The 22,496-nt window shown below is 46.1% G+C and overlaps 1 protein-coding gene across 3 annotated transcripts in view; it reads right to left on the bottom strand.

Moving 5' to 3' along the window:
• Positions 1-22,496, bottom strand: part of LOC309584626 (ras GTPase-activating protein 1-like) — a 116,386-nt gene that overhangs the window by 45,581 nt on the left and 48,309 nt on the right. For all 3 annotated transcript variants that reach the window (XM_082300758.1, XM_082300759.1, XM_082300760.1), the window contains one exon: positions 1,064-1,142. In XM_082300758.1, the coding sequence (XP_082156884.1) occupies positions 1,064-1,142 (79 nt within the window). The remainder of the gene's footprint in view (positions 1-1,063; positions 1,143-22,496) is intronic.

Here is a 22,496-nt window from a genome sequence, read left to right as displayed (position 1 = left end):
GAATTCGTTTCCTCACATTTGTCTCAAACACATTGAAGAGCATGAGTTAATAGTAGCAGAAAACTGGGAAGCATTGATGACAAGTCAATAAGCAAAAAAAACCCCAAAAAAACAATCAGAATAATAAGGTATAAGTCTAATAATACACAATAAAATTTGCTCTTGTTGATACTTACCAATAGTAAACAATATAATACAATGTGGGTACGGTAATGACACAGATAACTTTCTAGGATATGACACCTTCGGCAATCTGGTAAACACTCTCACAGAAAAAAGGAATTACTAATGACATCGCATTCTGAGCTGTTCTGGTCTATTACATTCAAGAAACACAAACTCACACTGGAACTGGTGGTAGTAGGGCAACTACAAGGATCTTATGAAGAGACAAAAACCAGATTTTGGTATGCTCATCTTAGTGAGCTGACTAAAGAAGAATACAAGAAATGCCATTGAATTTCTATAATAGATCTAACAAAGGGGTAGCTATTTAGGTTAGAAATTAAAACCAAATTTCTAACCATCAAAACAAGAAAGCTGAAGAATAGATAGGGAGAAAGGATAAAAATATACTTTTGAACTAGTTATAACTTTATGAAAAACTAGACAATATGGTTTGTTTATTATCAGTGGTCTCTTAGGATGAATTTATGCTACAGGGCAACAATGTTCTTGAACACACCCTGTAATCCCGGCCCCTTGATCATCTCTGAAGCTCTTCTGTTCATATAGATTTTCTCTGAGGGAAGAAAGATACTAGACACAGAAGAATAGAGAGCAGCCTAGTTCAGGGACCAGAGTTAGGGGCACAAGATGGAGCATTTACACCCCAGAGCACAAAGCTTATCATAACTTCTGTTTACTACAAGCCAACCTTAGATAAACAAATGCATATGAAAATAAAATGAAAGTAACACACAAACTCAAAACAAAAATTCAGGAGGGGATGATGCTGTTTAACTACAATGGATACCTCTGCAGTAATTCAGTTCCTATATTTTAAATATTTGAGGATTAAGTCAATACCTTCAATAACAAGCGCTCAGAGATGAAGTTTTACCTGCATTGGAACAGGATCTTTAAGGTAATATCCTTCAACAATCTGTTCTTTTCTATAATGTTCAATGATCTCAGCAATACTGTTCAAATAAGAAAAATAAGATTTAAAATGTTAAGTCAATTAGTTTTTCCTCTGTATTAGACATGCAATCACACTACATTTCCTCACAAATTTATAATAAAAATCAAGTGTTAAACATCATAATCTCATTTGCAGCAATGACAATCTACTAATACATTGAAGTCAAGAAAATTCACAGAACTGTATTTATTTATTCTAAACTTCACAGAATATTTTCAATCAGTTGTTGGAAATGCATGTATTGAGTATGTCTAGGATGGAGTTAACTTTCCCCACAGCAGTCCTCACAGTGCTGTGCTTTGTATTTTTAGCTAGAAAGGTGTTGATAAACAACCAGTTTTGGCTACTGTTGAGCAGTGCTCCCACAGCATCAAGGCTGTCTCTCCAACCCCATTCCTCAAAAGCCAGGAGGCTGGGGGTGGGCAAGAGCTTGGGAGGGGACATAGCCAGGAGAGCTGACCCAACGTGACCAAAAGGATATCCCATACTCTATGACGTGCTCAGCAATAAAAGCTAAGAGAAGGGGGGGAGAGGGGGGGGCATTCATTATTAAGGCATTTGTCTTCCAAAGCAACCACTATGCATACTGAGGCCCTACTTCCCAGCAAGTATATGGACATCACTTGCTCATGGGAAGAAGAGAAAAAAAATCTTGTTTTTCCTTTGCTTCCATGTGCAGCCTTTACTTTTCTTTGTTAAACTGCCTTTATCTTGACTCACAAGTTTTTCACCTTATTTTTCTCCCATTCCCACTGAGGGGGCTGGGGGGTGAGAAGGGGTCTTGGTGAGCCCATGGCAACCAGACACGGTCAACCCACCACAATGCCAAATGAGTACACTACCTTTTCCACATTCAAGTAACACATGTACATTTCTCAGCTCTCCAACCAGGCTGAAAATTGCTATTTTATTAATAATAATTTTCAAAGTCCTAGAGTAACTAGGGAAGGGGAATGGAAGATATTTCAAACTGTGGAAATCAAGTTCTTTCTATGAAGACAGGAATGGGAGATAAAAAAAGTTTTGTAACATGGATTATGTAGATTGTACTTCAAATCACTGAACCATCATGTTAAATTAAGTACCCAGTCAGTAACATGCCTCTATGAGTAAGCTTACATTCTAATTACCAAAGTCAGGTTTAAATTCTATTTTGAAGGATCAGGAAAGAAGTAGTGACAATCTAAAATTCAACATATCTTTGAATTGCTCTTATTTTTGCAGTTATTGAAAGTTACATTATAATAAAGAGAAGTTAACATCAACACAGATGAAACATTCATATATGAAATATAAACCTGATGATAAAGAAGTAATTCAGAAGAGAACAAAAACATACATGATGTGTTTTCTCATTTCATATAGACTGTTAGTTGTATGTGCAAATGTAATCAAAAAGGCACACATGATAGATCTTTGGCCTATTACAATTGGATAAAATTTTATCAAAAGGAAAAATATAGGATACTATAAAAATGATCATAAAAACAATCATAAAATACATGTAACTAAAACAATATAAATGAATCTATTTGCTTTTTCTCGATTTCATTCTTCTAAAGCTATGAACTAGTGTACACTCATTAAGTTAAAAATGTACACAGGAAGATTAGTTATTTTTTCATGTTTGTAATGACTTGAATTTCTCGAATTTCTCAGTATTACTAAAACCCAAAAAAATTTAAATTTTTATTGATATGCAACATGCATATGCCATTTTCACCATGAAAAGAAAGCTTCACTACACTGCATTGTCTTGGGGTGACTTTATGATGTGTATCCCATATCGCTGCCCTATGCCCAGAAATTAACTTTGTGCCTTTCTATGCCTCTAAACTGAGCCTGAGAGGGGGAAGGAAAAAAACTGAGCAAAACTTTTTCAAAGCAGTTTGCAGCTTGTTCAAGGTCACACAGAGATAGGTTTTTTTTCCAGCTGCAGCAGGGGAGGGAGGAGGCACCCGGCTTGCTGTTTTCCAGTCAGCTTTTGGCCAGTGGTTCTGTTTCTTTTTCTCCGGAGAGACACAGAGAGTTGAATTTTTTTTCCTTCCCTGGAATTTCAGATTTTCTCCCTTTTCTGCTGGACTGCTTCAATATTAGAACACATCAGGAGGACTTTCCACGGAGCACAGAGGGCCTGGCCCTGGGCCAAGCCCCAGCTCCGAGGAGACCAAAGGGAGGATTCGAACACTTTCCCAGGTTTTTTTTCTCCACAGCTAGAGATTTTATTATTTAGCATTATTTTCCTTTTCTCGTGTGTTTGTTAAATAAATAGTTTTATCTCCTTCACTTTCCTTCGAGGAAAATTTATTTTTCCCGAACCTGGTGGGGGAGGGGTGGTTGTGCCTTCCCTCAGAGGATATATTTCTAAATTTGGCCAAACTGGAACATGCATAAAAGAATCGCTCACTGTATTTTGCATGTTGAACAGCTATTGCCAACATGAGGGCAATCAATAATAAAGCAGTTTTATACAATTTCTTTAGCCCTCTTCTCCCCCACACAAACTCAACTCAGATAGTCATCTGTCTTACCACTAAAGCAGTCCAAATGACTGAACAAACCAAACATTACAAACAGAAAGGTACTACATATAATCAAATGCACTTGAGAATGAATTTGCAAGTCATCTAAGTTATCTAACATGTAAAATACAAAGCATGAGATTAAACAGACCACAAAAAGAATCAAATGACAGGAAAAAATTATTTATAAAATTTTTCAGCATCTGACAGCAACAAAATCCTACTTACACAAAATACATCAAGGAAAGTATAAATAAGCATGAATTTAAAAAATGAATGGTTAAACTTGGTTTGTTATGGAAAAATAAATGAGTCTCAATACTATACTACAGTTACATTAGTAATTGTAAAATGCTTAGCATAGAGTTTATTAGGCTGCCCAGATCCTAGCTACTTGGATAATTTTAAAAGCATCTCATCATAATGAGTAGTATCAGTTTTTTATTACTTAATGGGTGAATTAAGAGTTATTCCAACAGCTGATAAGGACATTAGAACAGAACAGCATTTTACTCTGATAAGGAAAATAGAACAGAACAGCATAGCCTTGGAGAAATAGATAAAGGATGTAACTTAGGCAAACAAAACTCATGCAAAATGCAAGCAGGATGCCAGCTAAGCTCTGCAAGGCTGACAAAGCAGAAGTTATGCAAAACAACGATATTGCGCTTACTCAAAAGTGGGGCTCAAGGAACAGCCACCTAAAAAGGACACGGGACATTGAAGACTACTGAAGAAACATATAAGGACTTCTGATAAGGGGTGCAACTATGTAAAATAAAGTAATACATATACACCAAGTAAGCAGGGATAGCTAATGAATATGTAATCAGTGTGTATGATAAAAACTCTGTTTACCCAATGCTCAGCACGCTTGATTAGAGGAACGATCCTCCACGTCATGAGCATGCTGCAATAAATAATGCCTGCTTTCTAAAACTCAAAACTGTGTTAGAAAGTTTCTATTGGGCTCATTTTGGTATCATTTTTTGGCAACTCCAGATGGGACACTCTGCCTGATCTCCCATGGATCTGAGGGGTCTTTGGATCTTCATGCTGGAAGAGGACTTTCCTGGAGAAGACCACAGACACTTCGACCAGTCTGGGACACAAGTAAGATCCCATTCAATAATAAGGCATTCTTTTGGGAATCCTGCCCATACAAGATGTGTGGATCTTCCAGCACAGTGGGTAAGTTATTTGGTATTCCAGAATTTGGTATTTGACTTTGTTTTATCGATTGATAATTGTCTTGTATTTGTATTATAACATTTTGGGTCTACTACCTGGAAATGGGTAGTGGACAATCTAAAGGGGGCATTCTGAAAAAATCCTCACTTGGTTGCATTTTGTGACACTGGAGAAAGATTGGCAGGCCCCCATGGGGAACAACAACCAGGGAGAATTTGATTAAGTATTGTAATCAATGGTGGCCATTGTACAAACTAGACTCTGGAGAAAAGTGGCCACAAAATGGAACTGTGAATACATTGTTCCACTTAATATTGTTTTTTAGGATGGGAACAGAAATGGGATGAGGTTAGGTATGCTGATATGTTTTTCACTTTGCAGAATCACCCGGAATGGCAGAAAGATTGTGGCTTGAATACAGCCCCCTCAGACCCTTTTGTGCTGGCTCTTGAAAAGGAGAATCAAGGAAAATGGTTAAAACATTACCCTATGTGCAGCATAGAACAAATTTGTTCTAAACATCTCCCTGATAAGGAAGACGATTTAGATCTTATGGTCAGTCCTAATTGCAGGTTGGATGGGGGAACAGATAATCAGGCTGCCAAGACTGAAGTTATGAGGGAACTGGTGCATAAAGAGGCGGATTTAGCACGACTAGAGGAGAGGATTGAGAGGATAGGGAAGATGTATCGAGGAGCAGAGGGTTTTAGTCCGATTGCAGGGAGAACTAGAGCTAAACACAGATGTGATAGTAGCTCCCCTCCATCAGGCGGTAGGTGCAGACAGTCCAATCACAGTAAAAGTGCCATTTTCAAGTAACAGACCTTAATAATTGGAAGTCGATGGCTGGCACCTACCTTTAAATACTCAAAAAAAAAAAAAATTTTATAAAACAGTTGCAGTAATGGAAGGAATTTTCAAAGGAATGGTTTCCCCGGAGAAAGGAAAACGATGAGAATGTGGACAACCATACCTCTGTTGGGGTTTTAAAAAGTCTAGGTTTTTTTCTGTTAATTTTTCCCCCATACTAAGACAACAAATCGCTGGGTGCTTAAGAGAGACAAAAGACCTGGCTGCTCCTTTTGTTTCACCTGGGTGTGTGGTCAGTTCATTCTCCGGCATTCAGACAGAGAGGAGTCGGCTTGTTTCAGGTGCTTTTCCTTGTGCTGGAAAGCCCGGGGATCCCAAAGCCGCCTTCCCTGCCCCGCTGGAGGCTGGGCTGCGGCTGCCCTGCCCTGCCGCTGCTTTGAGCCTTCGCTACGTTGTAGCCGTGCTCGCCCTGCAAGCCCAGACCTCCGGGGGGTTCCCCGCTTGGATACATCGCGTCTACCACCCGGGATTTGTACTCGTCCCTGCCGCTCCAGACTGCTGTTCCAGCCTGCTGTTCCCAAGGGTCCGGCCGGACACCGGGGCCAGCTGCCCAGGGGTTTGTGAAGCCTTTGTTCCATCCTTCCCCGGGATGCCAGACCACCGGTGCCACGTGCGCCCCGAGCTCGCTCCGGAGTGCCCCCTGCAGCCGCGGGGAAACCATCACACCTGCCCTGCTCACCGGGAGCCGCCAGCGCCACTGCCGGCTGTGAGCAGAACTGCACCCGAGGGGAAAAGAGCCTGACAGCCAAGAAGGCTGGGACTGGGTTTGTGATTGCTGTTACTGCCATAGTTATTGTTGTTTGTTTGACTGGTTATATATATAATAGTAAAGAACTGTTATTCCTATTTCCCACATCTTTGCCTAAAAGCCCCCTTGATTTCAAAATTATAATAACTCAGAGGGAAGAGGGTTGCATCTGCCATTCCAAGGGAGGCTTCTGCCTTCCTTAGCAGACACCTGTCTTTCAAACCAAGACAGATCTTGGCGCCCAATGTGAGGCCTGAGGGCATTAAGAGAGAGAGGTTGTCTTGGGGTGACCTTATGATGTGTATCCCATATCGCTGCCTATGCCCAGAAATAAATTTTTGGGCCTTTCTATGCCTCTAAACTGAGCCTGAGAGGGGGAAGGAAAAAACTGAGCAAAACTTTCTCAAAGCAGTTTTCAGCTTGTTCAAAGTCACATAAAGATAGCAGGGTTTTTTTTCCCCAGCCGCGGCAGGGGAGCAAGGAAGCACCCGGCTTGCGGCTTTCCAGTCAGCTTTTGGCCAGTTTTTCCAGTTTCTTGTTCTCTGGAGAGAGACTGAGAGTTGAACTTTTCCTTCTCTGGAATTTCAGATTTTCTCCCTTTTCTACTGGACTGCTTGATTGCTGTAACTTCAGAGCACATTGGGAGGACTTTCCACGGAGCGCAGAGGGCCTGGCCCCGGCCCAAGCCCCAGCTCCGAGGAGACCAAAGGGAGGACTCTGACACTTTCCCAGGTTTTTCCTCTACAGTGAAAGATTTTACCATTTAATATTATTTTCCTTTCCCGTGTGTTTGTTAAATAAATAGTTTTATCTTCTTCACTTTCCTTCGAGGAAAATTTATTTTTTCCCAAACCTGGTGGGGGAGGGGTGGTTGTGCCTTCTCTCAGAGGATATATTTCTAAATTTGGCCAAACCGGAACAAATTTAGTGGAGCCCAATTGTGTGGCTCGAAGGAAAGTGAAAAAAAACCTGTGCTAATTACATTTTGGTTTGAATTTACTTATTCTGTGTTGGGGTAAAGTAGTCACCATGCCGGTTGTGTTCATAATGTCTCTCTGGCTCAATGTACTCATGTCTTTCTGGTCCTTAGGCTTCATTGAGGTACTAGTGCTTTTTTGGTCCCTAGGGTTGTTTGCCTATCCACAACTTGCTCCAATCTTGTCCTTGATATGTAAATTTTACAGAGAAGGGAGACGAATCAGGATTTCTATTTTGCTGTGCTCGGTGATAATGATTTATAAGAAGTTGATAGAGGTACAGGCAGCTGGTCGAGGTGCGTATGATAAGTGGTTTCTCTGTCCTAACCCCAGTCCTAGCTTCAGTAGCCTGTTTTGGGAATTTATTAGTAATTGCACCCAGATTGTTAGAGGAGGAGGAGACGGGGTTTCCCTTCCCTTAAAATTTATAGGTTATCTTTTGAGAATGTTCAGTATCCCCTGGATATTAAAGAGACCACCCTCCTGGTATTTAATCTGGTAATCTTCCTCTATATGATTCACAGCTTCTCTAGAATAAGAGCTCAGATTTCCAGGGGGACTGCTGAGACACCTGACCCAGAGGTGGAAAATCCGGAATGGTGTGGGGAATGGGAGGACATTGGCCAAACCCTAAAGAAATTCTCTGACCCGATAGTTTGGGATTTCCCATCTGAACAAATTCAGAAACCAGCTGAGGTGGGAAAATATCTGAAAGAGAAATACAATGACAATTCTAATGAGAACAAGCTCCTTGCAATATGTTGGGCTTTGGCATATGCCTATCGCACACTGCAGCAGGTAATGGTAGATAGGCAGGAAGATCAATCAGCAAAGCCTGCAGATACCCCGGTCACTCAGGCGGCAGATAAACCAGACAGCAAGCCCAAACCAGATGGAGAGTCTAAGCCACTGACAGTGGCTCCTGTCACGAGGAAAGAGCACACAACCAAAACTGATCGCCCGGTGAAAGATGATGATGATGCAGGGGAAGGAACCTCAAAAGATGCAGGGGAAGGAACCTCAAAACCACCAACGGACTCAGGCACAGAAACCATTACTGAGTCCATGTCCATAAAGGACCTTCACAGCCTAAGAAAGGATTACACCCGATGGTCCGATGAATCCATAATAAGTTGGATGGTCCGTATTTGGGATGCGGTAGGTGATGATGTGATGCTGGACAGTGCTGAAGTGAGGCATTTGGCATCCCTGTCACATGATCCAGTGATGGACCAAGCAATGAAAAGGGGGGCTGACTCTACCAGTGTCTGGAGACGAGTTTTGACAGGCGTGACTGAAAGATATGTGTGGAGATGATCTCTACATGCAGCAAACCTCGTGGAAGACAATAGAACAAGGGATCCAATGCCTGAGAGAACTAGGGGTGGTAGAGGTTGTCTTCGGAAATGACCCAGGATTGAGGAGTCCAGACTGGGCCAGAGTTATTCCATACATGCGGTGAAAACTCATACAGCTTGGGCCACAAGAATACGCTTCTGCTTTAGCAATAATGAAACCGGACTACGGTGCAAATAAGACTGTGAAGGATATGGCAGTGAAGCTCCGAGCATATGCAGATGCCGTGCATGGCCCAACACATGCAAGAATCGCAGCTGTGGAAACACGTATGCAGAAAATGGAAGATGAATTGAAGAAGAATCACCAGGAGATTAAAGAGTGCCTTGTCTGCGGACGTTCCCAAGAGAGAAGGAACATCCCACGAAGTGAGCTGTGGGATTTCCTGTGTGACAGTGGGGAAAACATGAGGAAGTGGGGTGGACAACCCACTTCTGCTCTGGCAGCACGAGTGAGTGAATTGAAGGAGCGCAAGTCTCAGAAAGGAGGGTCTACCAAAAAGGAAGTAGCTCCAGTTGCCTGTAGCCAAACTGCCAGAAATGATGGAAAAGATGATGGCATGTCCAATTCCCATGAAGGAGCCTCTAAGATACAGGCCCAGGGAAAGAAGGATAACCAGGCATAGAGGGGCCCTGCCTCTAGCCAGGTAGAGGTCAGGGAAAACTGTGTTTTTTGGACTGTGTGGATTCGTTGGCCTGGTACATCAGAACCACAAAAATATGATGCCTTGGTTGACACTGGTGCACAGTGCACAATAATCCCATCGCAACATGTGGGGGTAGAATCTGTTTCTATTTCTGGTGTAACAGGTGGATCACAAAATTTGACCTTGGTGGAAGCTGAGGTGAGCCTGACTGGGAAGGAGTGGAAGAAACATCTCATTGTAACTAGCCCAGAGGCCCCGTGCATTTTGGGCATAGACTTCCTCCGGAACGGGTATTTTAGAGACCCAAAGGGACTCAGGTGGGCTTTTAGAATAGCTGCTGTGGAGACAGAGGGCATTAGGCAATTGAACACCCCGCCTGGACTATGAGAAAAGCTGTCTGCAGTTGGCCTTCTGAAGGTGTAAGAACAAAGAGTACCAATTGCTACCTCGACAGCGCATCGCCGAGAGTACCGGACAACTCGAGATGCTGTGATTCCCATCCACAAGATGATCCGTGAGCTGGAGAGCCAAGGGGTGGTCAGCAAGACCCACTCACCCGTTGTTCCGGTTTGGCCAAATTTAGAAATATATCCTCTGAGAGAAGGCACAACCACCCCTCCCCCACCAGGTTCGGGAAAAAATAAATTCTCCTCGAAGGAAAGTGAAGAAGATAAAACTATTTATTTAACAAACACACGGGAAAGGAAAAAAATGTTAAATGATAAAATCTTTCACTGTAGAGGAAAAACCTCGGAAAGTGTCAGAGTCCTCCCTTTGGTCTCCTCTGAGCTGGGGCTTGGCCCAGGGCCAGGCCCTCTGTGCCCAGTGGAAAGTCCTCCCGATGTGCTCTGATGTTACAGCAATCAAGCAGTCCAGTAGAAAAGGGAGAAAATCTGAAATTCCGGAGAAAGAAAAGTTCAACTCTCAGCCTCTCTCCGGAGAACAAGGAACTGGAAAAAAACTAGCCAAAAGCTGACTGGAAAGCTGCAAGCCAGGTGCTTCCTCGCACCCCTGCCCCAGCTGGGAAAAAAAAAACCTGCTATCTTTTTGTGTCCTTGAACAAGCTGCAAACTGCTTTGAGAAAGTTTTGCTCGGGTTTTTTTCCTTCCCCCTCTCAGGCTCAGTTTAGAGGCATAGAAAAGCCCAAAAATTAATTTCTGGGCATAGGCAGCGATATGGGATACACATCATAAGGTCACCCCAATACACCCGTCAACAGCCCTATCTGGCCTGTGCGCAAGTCTGAAGGAGAATGGAGATTGACTGTGGACTATCGTGCCTTGAATGAAGTGACTCCACCACTGAGCGCTGCTGTGCCAGACATGTTGGAGCTCCAGTATGAGCTGGAGTCAAAAGCAGCGAAGTGGTACGCCACTATTGACATTGCTAATGCATTTTTCTCCATTCCTCTGGCAGCAGAGTGCAGGCCACAGTTTGATTTCACCTGGAGGGGTGTGCAGTACACCTGGAACCGACTGCCCCAGGGGTGAAAGCACAGTCCCACATCTGCCAATGGACTGATCCAGACTGCACTAGAAAAGGGTGAGGCTCCAGAACATTTGCAGTACATTGATGACATCATTGTGTGGGGGGAACACCGCAACAGAAGTGTTTGAGAAAGGAGAAAAAGTTATCTGGATTCTCCTGGAAGCTGGTTTCACCATCAAGAAGAGCAAAGTCAAGGGACCTGCCCAAGAGATCCAGTTCCTGGGAGTGAAATGGCAAGATGGACGGCGTCAGATTCCCACGGAGGTCATCAATAAGATCACAGCAATGTCTCCACCAACCAACAAGAAGGAAACACAAGCTTTCCTAGGTGCCATAGGCTTTTGAAGGATGCACATTCCTGAGTACAGCCAGATTGTGAGTCCTCTTTACCTGGTCACCCGCAAGAAGAATAATTTCCATTGGGGCCCCGAACAGCAACAAGCTTTTGCCCAAATCAAGCAGGAAATCGCTCATGCGGTAGCCCTTGGCCCAGTTAGGACAGGACCCGAAGTGAAGAACATGCTCTACTCTGCAGCCGGGAGCCATGGCCTGTCCTGGAGCCTTTGGCAGAAGGTGTCTGGTGAGACTCGCGGTCAACCACTGGGATTTTGGAGCCGAAGCTACAGAGGGTCTGAAGCCAACTACACCCCAACAGAGAAGGAAATCTTGGCAGCCTATGAAAAAATCCAAGCCGTCTAAGAGATAATTGGCACTGAGGCACAACTCCTCCTGGCACCCCAACTACCAGTGCTGGGGTGGATGTTCAAAGCAGAGGTTCCCTCTACCCACCACACCACCAATGCCACATGGAGCAAATGGATTGCTCTCATCACACAGCGCGCCCGTATCGGAAAACTGAATCGCCCTGGGATTTTGGAAATAATCACAAACTGGCCTGAAGGTGAAAACTTTGGTCTCGCTGATGAAGAAGAACAAGTGACACGCGCTGAAGAAGCTCCACCGTACAACCAACTGCCATCAGAAGACACACACTACGCTCTTTTCACCGACGGTTCTTGTCGCATCGTAGGGATGAAACGAAAGTGGAAAGTAGCCATATGGAGTCCCACACGACGGGTTGCAGAAGCTACAGAAGGAGAAGGTGGATCAAGCCAACTCGCTGAACTCAAAGCTGTTCAACTAGCCCTGGACATTGCTGAAAGAGAGAAGTGGCCAAAGCTCTACCCCTACACTGATTCATGGACGGTAGCCAATGCTCTGTGGGGATGGTTAGAAAAGTGGGAAAAAGCGAATTGGCAGCGTAGGGGAAAACCCATCTGGGCTGCTGAAGAGTGGAAAAACATCGCTGCCCTAGTAAGAAAGCTGGTTGTGAAAGTCCACCATGTAGATGCCCATGTTCCCAAGAGTAGGGCTAATGAAGAACACCAAAACAACAAGCAGGTAGATCAGGCTGCAAAGATAGAAGTGTCACAGGTAGACTTGGATTGGCAACACAAGGGAGAGTTGTTCCTAGCTCGATGGGCCCATGATGCCTCAGGCCATCAGGGCAGAGATGCCACCTATAAGTGGGCACGAGATCAAGGGGTGGATCTGACCATGGACAGTATCTTCCAGGTGATCCATGATTGTGAGACATGCGCTGCAATCAAGCAGGCCAAGTGGGTGAAGCCCCTGTGGTATGGTGAGCAGTGGTCCAAATACAAGTATGGAGAGGCCTGGCAGGTTGATTACATCACACTGCCTCAAACCCGCCAAGGCAAGCACTATGTGCTCACAATGGTAGAAGCCACCACAGGATGGCTGGAGACCTACCCTGTGTCTCATGCTACGGCCCGGAACACCATCCTGGGCCTTGAAAAGCAAGTCCTTTGGCGGCGTGGCACCCCTGAGAGAATTGAATCTGACAATGGGACTCATTTTAAGAATACCCTGATTAACACCTGGGCTAGAGAACATGGCATTGAGTGGGTGTACCATATCCCTTACCATGCACCAGCTGCAGGCAAAGTGGAACAGTGCAATGGATTGTTGAAAACCACTTTGAAGGCACTGGGTGGGGGAACTTTCAAAAACTGGGAACAGAATCTAGCAAAGGCCACCTGGTTAGTTAACACCCGAGGTTCCATCAATAGAGCTGGTCCAGCCCAATCTGAATCCCTGCATACAACAGATGGAGATAAGGTCCCAGTAGTGCATGTCAGAGGTCTGTTAGGAAAGACTGTGTGGATAAATTCTGCCTCGAGTACAGACAAACCCATCCGTGGGGTTGTCTTTGCTCAGGGACCTGGTTGCACATGGTGGGTAATGCAGAGAGATGGAACAACACGTTGTGTACCGCAGGGAGATCTGATTGTTGTGTGAAAACCACCTGTAGTGTGAAATGCCAGTATACCTCTGCTTGCTGATTGTCACTGTCACTGTTCGTATATAGCTGTGTATATATATATGTATTAATGTGTGTGTAGAATTAGAATATCTTAGTTTGGGCATTGAGCCAACAATATGGGATAAGGGGTGGAATGTCTTGGGGTGACTTTATGATGTGTATCCCATATCGCTGCCTATGCCCAGAAATTAATTTTTGGGCCTTTCTATGCCTCTAAACTGAGCCTGAGAGGGGGAAGGAAAAAACTGAGCAAAACTTTCTCAAAGCAGTTTTCAGCTTGTTCAAAGTCACATAAAGATAGCAGGGTTTTTTTTCCCCAGCCGCGGCAGGGGAGCAAGGAAGCACCCGGCTTGCGGCTTTCCAGTCAGCTTTTGGCCAGTTTTTCCAGTTTCTTGTTCTCTGGAGAGAGACTGAGAGTTGAACTTTTCCTTCTCTGGAATTTCAGATTTTCTCCCTTTTCTACTGGACTACTTGATTGCTGTAACATCAGAGCACATCGGGAGGACTTTCCACCAGGCACAGAGGGCCTGGCCCCGGCCCAAGCCCCAGCTCCGAGGAGACCAAAGGGAGGACTCGAACACTTTCCCAGGTTTTTCCTCTACAGTGAAAGATTTTACCATTTAATATTATTTTCCTTTCCCGTGTGTTTGTTAAATAGACAGTTTTATCTTCTTCACTTTCCTTCGAGGAAAATTTATTCTTTCCCAAACCTGGTGGGGGAGGGGTGGTTGTGCCTTCTCTCAGAGGATATATTTCTAAATTTGGCCAAACCGGAACAGAGGTGAAAAAGGAATAGCAGTTCCTGGATAACTTAATTTTGTGTGCTAGATATAGGAACCTTGCTAGGCAGCACTATGTGGTCTATTTTACCCTGGTTCGGGTGGCAGGTGGTTGTGGCTATATTCTTCCCCTTTGCAGCTCCTTACCTAAACATGGGTCCTCTGACTAAGGCTACCATTGCTGTTATCCAGTTTGTGCTATGGGTCAAGAAGGTGAGGAATTCATGGGTTTTTAACTTCCGCTGGAATGTGGGCACGTGGATAAACGGCTATCACACACTGAGTGCATGTTTTTGGGGTTATGTTAAAAATGGTACCTTCTGTGAGGACATGACACCAGGGGAAGTTTTCTCCCAACCCCTCAACCAGTTCTTTGGGCCCACCCCACCAATTTTCGAAGGGTTTAGATTCCCTCTGAGTACTAACCGACTGGTGCTGGTAGGCCTACTCTATTTAGCACTCAAGGATAAGTTGAGATTGGCTTGGATAACTACCCAGAAACCGGCCCCAGAGACTAGAGAACCTACCCCAGAGCCTGATCCTGCCCCAGAACCTGACACGGCCCCAGACACCAGAGATCCTACCCCATAGCCTGACCCAGCCCCAGAACCTGACACAGCCACAGACACTAGAGACCCTGCCCCACAGCCTGATACCGCCGAACAGTCCACCTCAGAAATGGACTACCCAAACTGGGTGGGGGTACTGTTGAAGGGAATGCAGGAGATGTGCCAGGAGATGGGCCAGGTGCGCCAAGGGATATGCCAATTGCTAAGGGAATACACCTCCTCAGCTAGTGAAAAACCCTCTCCCTGCCCCAAAGAGGATGAGTCCGATGGTGCAGCAGTGGAACCCACGGATGTTACAACCGTCCAGGTTTCAGCTGAACCACAAGGACAACCACAGCCAGCAGCAGTCGCCCCCGTGCAAAGGAGGAAGTATAAGACCAAATCAGTACGACCAGTTAATGATGATGGGGAACCAGGGCCCTCGCAACCAGCAGGAGAGCCAGAGCCAGAAATCATCACTGAGTCCCTGTCGTACGACAGTCTCCGTAGTATGCGAAAAGACATTGTGCGAAGGGGGCGTGAGCCTTATACAACCTGGCTGCTTGGGGTTTGGGACCTTATGGGCACAGGTGTGCAACTGGATAGTGGTGAGGCAAGGTATCTGGGATCGTTGACCCAGGACCCAGGTGTGGACCAGATATTTGTGAGGGAGCCAGGAACCCTTCCTCTCTGGGAGCGGCTCTTAACGGGTGTGAGAGAAAGGTTCGTTCACAAAGAATGCAGGAGTACCATCATAGAATGCAGTGGAAGACACTCAAGGAAGGGATCCAGCAGCTAAGAGAGGTGGCAGTATTAGAGGTACTCTTTGGGAGGGATGGACAGCATGATAATGACCCCAATAAGGTCAAGTGCACAGGACAGATGATGTGGAACCTGGCAAAGCTAGGGCCACCGCAATACACCACCTTCTTTGCAACGACTGATGCTGACAATAACCGAGAAACAGTGGGCTCTGTGGCCAACAAGCTCAGGAATTATGACAGTATGGTCAATGGTCTGCGGAAAGCTCATGTCTCTGCTGTGGTCCAGGACCTCAAAGAGGAGATGAAGGAGATGAGGGAGGAGATGAGGAAGATCACTGTGGCACCAGTGCGAGTCACAGGCCCCCAAGTCAGAGCCCGTCATCCCCCAGCTAGAGAGAGAGGGTACACCCCATGAGCTGAGCTGTGCTTTTGCCTGTGTGAGCATGGGGAAGACATGAGAAGGTGGGATGGGAAACCCACCTCTGTCCTGGCAGCGCGGGTGTGTGAACTCAAGGAGGGAGGCACTAACCGAGGGAGTTCCACTAAAGTGAAAGTAGCGTCAGCCTCCGGTGACTGAGCTGCCAGGTATTACAAAAGGGAGGATGATATGTCAGATCCCCTTGAAGGTACCTCGAGCATGTACGCCCAGGGAAAGAATGATAACCAGGGCTAGAGGAGCCCTGCCTCTAGCCAGGAAGAGGCATGGGAGAACTGGGTTTTCTGGACAGTGTGGATTCGATGGCCTGGCACATCAGAGCCACAAAAATATGATGCATTGATTGATACTGGGGCACAGTGTACTTTAATGCCATCAGGACATGTGGGGGCAGAACCTGTATCCATTGCTGGGGTGACCGGGGGATCACAGCAGTTGACCCTTTTAGAAGCTGAGGTGAGCCTGACTGGGAAGGAGTGGCAAAAGCATCCGATTGTGACCGGCCCAGAGGCCCCGTGTATTCTGGGCATAGACGTCCTCCGGAACGGCTATTACAAAGACACGAAAGGACTCAGGTGGGCATTTGGGATTGCTGCTGTGGAGGTAGAGGGCATCAGGCAATTGAACACCCTGCCTGGACTATCAGAGAATCCTTCGGCAGTTGGGCTCCTGAAAGTGGAAGAGCAACGAGTGCCAATTGCCACCTCGACAATGCACCGCCAGCAGTATCGGACCAATCAAGATGCTGTAATCCCTATCCACAAGATGATCTGTGAGCTGGAGAGCCAAGGGGTGGTCAGCAAGGCCCACTCACCCTTCAACAGCCCCATCTGGCCTGCGTGCAAATCGGAAGGAGAATGGAGATTGACTGTGGACTATCGTGCCTTCAATGAAGTGACTCCACCATTGAACGCTGCTGTGCCGGACATGTTGGAGCTCCAGTATGAGCTGGAGTCCAAAGCAGCCAAGTGGTATGCCACTATTGACATTGCCAATGCATTTTTCTCCATTCCTCTGGCAGCGGAGTGCAGGCCTCAGTTTGCCTTCATCTGGAGGGGTGTGCAGTATACCTGGAATCGACTGCCCCAGGGGTGGAAGCACAGTCCCACCATCTGCCATGGACTGATCCAGGTTGCACTGGAAAAGGGTGAGGCCCCAGAACATTCGCAGTACATTGATGACATCATTGTGTGGGGGGAACCCCGCAACAGAAGTGTTTGAGAAAGGAGAGAAAATCATCCAAATTCTTCTTGAAGCCGGCTTTGCCATCAAGAAGAGCAAAGTCAAGGGACCTGCCCGAGACATCCACTTCCTGGGAGTAAAGTGGCAAGATGGACGACGTCAGATTCCCACCGAGGTCATCAATAAGATCACAGCAATGTCTCCACCGACCAACAAGAAGGAAACACAAGCTTTCCTAGGTGCCATAGGTTTCTAGAGAATGCACATTCCCGAGCACAGCCAGATCGTGAACCCTCTCTACCTGGTTACCAGCAAGAAGAACGATTTCCACTGGGGCCCTGAACAGCAGCAAGCCTTCGCCCAGATCAAGCAGGAAATCGCTCACGCCGTAGCCCTTGGCCCAGTCAGGACAGGACCAGAGGTGAAGAACGTGCTCTACTCTGCAGCCGGAAACAATGGTCTGTCCTGGAGCCTCTGGCAGAAGGTGCCTGGTGAGACTCAGGGCCGACCACTGGGATTCTGGAGCCAAAGCTACAGAGGGTCTGAAGCCAACTACACTCCCACAGAGAAGGAAATCTTGGCAGCTTATGAAGGAGTCCAAGCTGCCTCAGAAGTAATCAGCACAGAGGCACAACTCCTACTGGCACCCCGACTACCGGTGCTGTGGGGTAGATGTTCAAAGGAAAGGTTCCTTCCACACATCACGCCACTGACACTACTTGAAGCAAATGGATCACCCTCATCATGCAGCGCGCCTGAATTGGAAACCCAAGTCGCCCTGGGATCTTGGAAATAATTATGAACTGGCCAGAACGTGAGACTTTTGGGTTATCTTCTGAAGAAGAGGAGGAGCAGGTGACGCATGCCGAAGAAGCCCCACCATATAACGAGCTACCAGAGAGTGAAAGACAATATGCCCTCTTCACTGATGGTTCCTGCCGAATTGTAGGCGCTAGCCGGAAATGGAAAGCCGCTGTATGGAGCCCCACACGACAAGTTGCAAAGACTATTGAAGGAGATGGTGGATCGAGCCAATTTGCTGAACTCAAAGCTGTTCAATTAGCTCTGGACATAGCTGAAAGGGAGAAGTGGCCAAAGCTCTACCTCTACACTGATTCATGGATGGTAGCCAATGCTCTGTGGGGTTGGCTGGAAAGGTGGAAGAAGGCAAACTGGCAGCGCAGAGGAAAACCAATCTGGGCTGCTGAGGAATGGAAAGACATTGCCACTCGGGGAGAGAAGCTATCCGTGAAGGTCCGTCATGTAGATGCTCACGTCCCCAAGAGCCAGGCTAATGAAGAACATCGTAACAACAAACAGGTAGATCAGGCTGCGAAAATAGAGGTGTCCCAGATAGACTTGGATTGGCAACATAAAGGAGAACTGTTCCTCGCTCGATGGGCCCATGATGCCTCAGGCCATGAGGGCAGAGAGGCTACCTATAAGTGGGCACTAGATCGAGGGGTGGATCTAACCATGGACAGTATCTCCCAGGTGATCCATGATTGTGAGACATGCGCTGCAATCAAGCAGGCCAAGTGGGTGAAGCCCCACTGGTATGGTGGGCGGTGGTCCAAATACACATATGGGGAGGCCTGGCAGGTTGATTACATCACACTGCCTCAAACACGCCAAGGCAAGCGCTATGTGCTCACAATGGTAGAAGCCACCACAGGATGGCTGGAGACCTACCCTGTGCCTCATGCTATTGCCCGGAACACCATCCTGGACCTTGAAAAGCAAGTCCTTTGGAGGCATGGCACCCCTGAGAGAATTGAGTCTGACAATGGGACTCATTTCAAGAACAGCCTTATAAACACCTGGGCTAGAGAACATGGCATTGAATGGGTGTACCACATCCCTTATCATGCACCAGCAGCTGGGAAGGTTGAGCAGTGTAATGGACTGCTTAAAACCACCTTGAAGGCACTGGGTGGGGGGACTTTCAAAAACTGGGAGGTGCATTTAGCAAGAGCCACCTGGTTAGTTAACACCCGAGGCTCCACCAGCCGAGCAGGCTCTGCCCAATCCGAACCCCTACAAACAACAGACGGGGATAAGGTTCCAGTGGTGCACATGAGAGGTATGCTTGGAAAAACTGTTTGGGTTAAGTCTGCCTTGAGCAAAGACAAACCCATCTGTGGGGTTGTTTTTGCCCAGGGACCAGGTTGCACCTGGTAGGTGATGCAAAGGGATGGAGAGACCTGATGCATACCTCAAGGGGACCTTGTTTGAGGGTGAACTACCCATGGCTCTGTACTTGTATCAGTATCAGCATGTATATATGTATATAATTCAGGTGATGCATGTATTTATATCGTTAAAAGGGTTAAGCTTCATGTAACATGTTAGTATGGGAAAAAATTCGGGGTGGATAATGTTGGGGTTTTAAGAGGTCTAGTTTTTTTTCTGTTAAAGGAATTTTTCCCCCATACTGTTACTAAGACAACAAATCGCTGGGTGCTTAAGAGAGACAAAAGACCTGGCTGCTCCTTTTGTTTCACCTGGGTGTGGGGTCAGTTCATTCTCTGGCATTCCCATTCGGACAGAGAGGAGTGGGCTTGCTTCGGCTGCTTTTCCTTGTGCTGGAAAGCCCCGGGATCCCAAAGCCGCCAGCCCAGACCTCCGGGGGGTTCCCCGCTTGGATACATCGCATCTGCCACCCGGGATTTGTGCTCGTCCCTGCCACTCCAGCCTGCTGTTCCAGCCTGCCATTCCAGCCTGCTGTTCCCGAGGGTCCGGCCGGACACCGGGGCCAGCTGCCCAGGGGTTTGTGAAGCCTTTGTTCCATCCTTCCCCGGGACCCCAGACCACCGGTGCCACGTGCTCCCCGAGCTCGCTCCGGAGCGCCCCCTGCAGCCGCGGGGGAACCATCGCACCTGCCCTGTTCACCGGGAGCCGCCAGCACCCCTGCCAGCTGCGAGCGGAACTGCACCCAAGGGATAAGGGCCCGACAGCTGAGAAGGCTGGGACTGGGTTTGTGATTGTTTGCTGTTACTGCCATAGTTATTGTTGTTTGTTTGACTGGTTATATAATAGTAAAGAACTGTTATTCCTATTTCCCACATCTTTGCCTAAAAGCCCCCTTGATTTCAAAATTATAATAACTCGGAGGGAAGGGGGTTGCATCTGCCATTCCAAGGGAGGCTTCTGCCTTCCTTAGCAGACACCTGTCTTTCAAACCAAGACAACCTCAAAGTCCCTGCAGGAAACTTGGTATTAATCAATGAGCATACTGTAAGAAAAATGGGTATTGGAAAAAGGATTGTCTGCAGTTGAAACATAAAGGCCCCCATCTCATGGCCATCATCTAGATGACTGAGAGGGACTGGAGGATTCTCACCCACCAGAACCCCCTGGTTACAGCTAAGCTGGGGAATGGGGAAGGAAATGAGGAGGTAGAATTTTTAGTAGATAAAGGAGCTAGCTACTCTGTGCTAAATACAGTAAAAGAAAACTTGAGTAATGATTCTATAACAATCCTTGGTGCAACAGGGAATTGTGAAACTGGGCCATTTTTCAAACCCATTGATTTCAAAATAGAAAAGCAATGGATGACTCACCAGCTTTTGTATCTACCCAATTCGCCAAAGCCCCTCCTTGGGAGAGATTTATTGAAAAAATTAAATGCTGAAATCAAACTTTATAATGGCAAAATACAGGTTATTATTCAAGAACCTAATTATGCAGAAGCCTCTATTTTTGCACTACGGTCTTCAAAATTGGATGCGATCCATCTGCCAGTATCACTTGAGGATGCAGTGATTCCAATAGTCTGGGCTGGAGAGGTACCCGGGCATGGAGAGGTGCCCAGGAAATCCAAAAGAGTAGATCCTGTAAGAATTAAATTGAAACCTGGAGCAGGACCAGTAAGGTAAAAGCAATGCCCTTTGAAAATACAAAGTTTTAAGGGGTTATTACCCCTTGTGGAAAACATTTATAAAATATGGCCTATTGAAAAAATGTGAATCCATATTTAATACCCCTATTTTGCCATTTAAGAAGGCAAATGGAAAGGATTACCAGCTGGTACAGGACCTTAGTGCCATAAATAAGATAATAGAAGATCTACACCCAGTAGTAGCAAATCTTATACCTTGCTAACAGCCTTGAGTGAAAAATTAAAATGGTTTACGGTATTAAATTTGAAAGATGCCTTTTTCTCTGAGTACTGAAAGCCAAGAGCTTTTTGCTTTTGAATGGGAAAATCCAAACACAGGGAGAAGAACCCAACTGACTTGGATGGTTCTACCACAGGGGTTTAAAAATAGCCCTACCATATTCAGAAATCAATTGGCAAAAGAACTGGAGGAATGGAAAAATCAGAACCCTCTTGGAGTCTTGTTACAGTATGCAGATGACATTCTGATAGCCACTGAAACTAAACAGCAATGTTGGGATCAGACTGTGGCATTGTTCAATTTTCTGGGACTAAGTGGATAAAGAGTATCCAAAGACAAAGCACAAATAGTCCAGACCACAGTAATCTACTTGGGGTTTGAAATTTTCTAAGGACAAAGGAGGCTGGGACAGGAAGGAAAAGAAGCAATTTGCCAACTCCCATAGCCACAGACCGTAAGAGAGTTGTGTGTATTTCTCGGGATGGTTGGATGGTGTTGCCTGTGGATCAGCAATTATGGGTTGTTAGTAAAGCCACTGTATGAGCTCTTGAAGACAGCTTGTGGCAGGACATCCCCCCCTCTACCACAGAAAGCTTATCTACTCTGTCCATCAGCTGGTGCATAGCTCCGGACATTCTCCCCCCCCCCCAATGAATGGGTGAGATAACACAGGCTGGACAGATGTCCAGCAATGAGTTATCTCTGGCATCAAGGAGGTGAGACCCCCAGCTGACAATGAACATCCCTCGCCTTGAGAGCGAGATGTAGAGAGAGAATCCAGGAACCCTTGACTGAAAAGACACTACTTCACAACTATAAATGCTACACAAATTTTCACGGAGGCAGAAGTCTCCTACACACTCCCTGGAAATGTGTAGGGCTCCTCCCCGAAGCTTGGAAGCATGTTCATTGTTACTTTTCCGGAAATTGAGAGCAAAGGATCCTATGTGTGCCCCATCAGAAGTTGTATGGTAAGATACATTGAATCCTAATCTATACAATTTCTTCGCTACCTGTAACATAGGTACCTCACTCTCATGCTATATTGTTTATCTACTAGTTCTTTTGTTTATCCTCTGTAGTAAGTAATCTGTTAAAGTCTTATGTCTGTTAAATTTGTGTCTATTAAATACATAATTCGTTTTGTAATAGACCTAATGGGCCATTATTAAGAACTTGCGAGCAAGAGTGGTTTTGGGGTGCTGGCTGCCTCAATAAAGCTACTGTCTACTGCCAGAGGCCTGGGCAGAGGCAGGGACTTGTCCAAGCTCTCTCCTCTCCATTCATAACACAGCTCAGAAGGACTTTATAGTCTGGACTGATGATCCATGGGCTGCCTTTCTACAACTCAAGTGAGCCCTTATACAGGCCCCTGCT

The sequence above is a fragment of the Coloeus monedula genome, assembly GCF_965178545.1.
Source record: "Coloeus monedula genome assembly, chromosome: W".
NCBI lineage: Eukaryota > Metazoa > Chordata > Aves > Passeriformes > Corvidae > Coloeus > Coloeus monedula.
The sequence above is the reverse complement of the archived record's forward strand: the minus strand, read 5'-3'. Positions and strand labels throughout refer to the sequence as shown.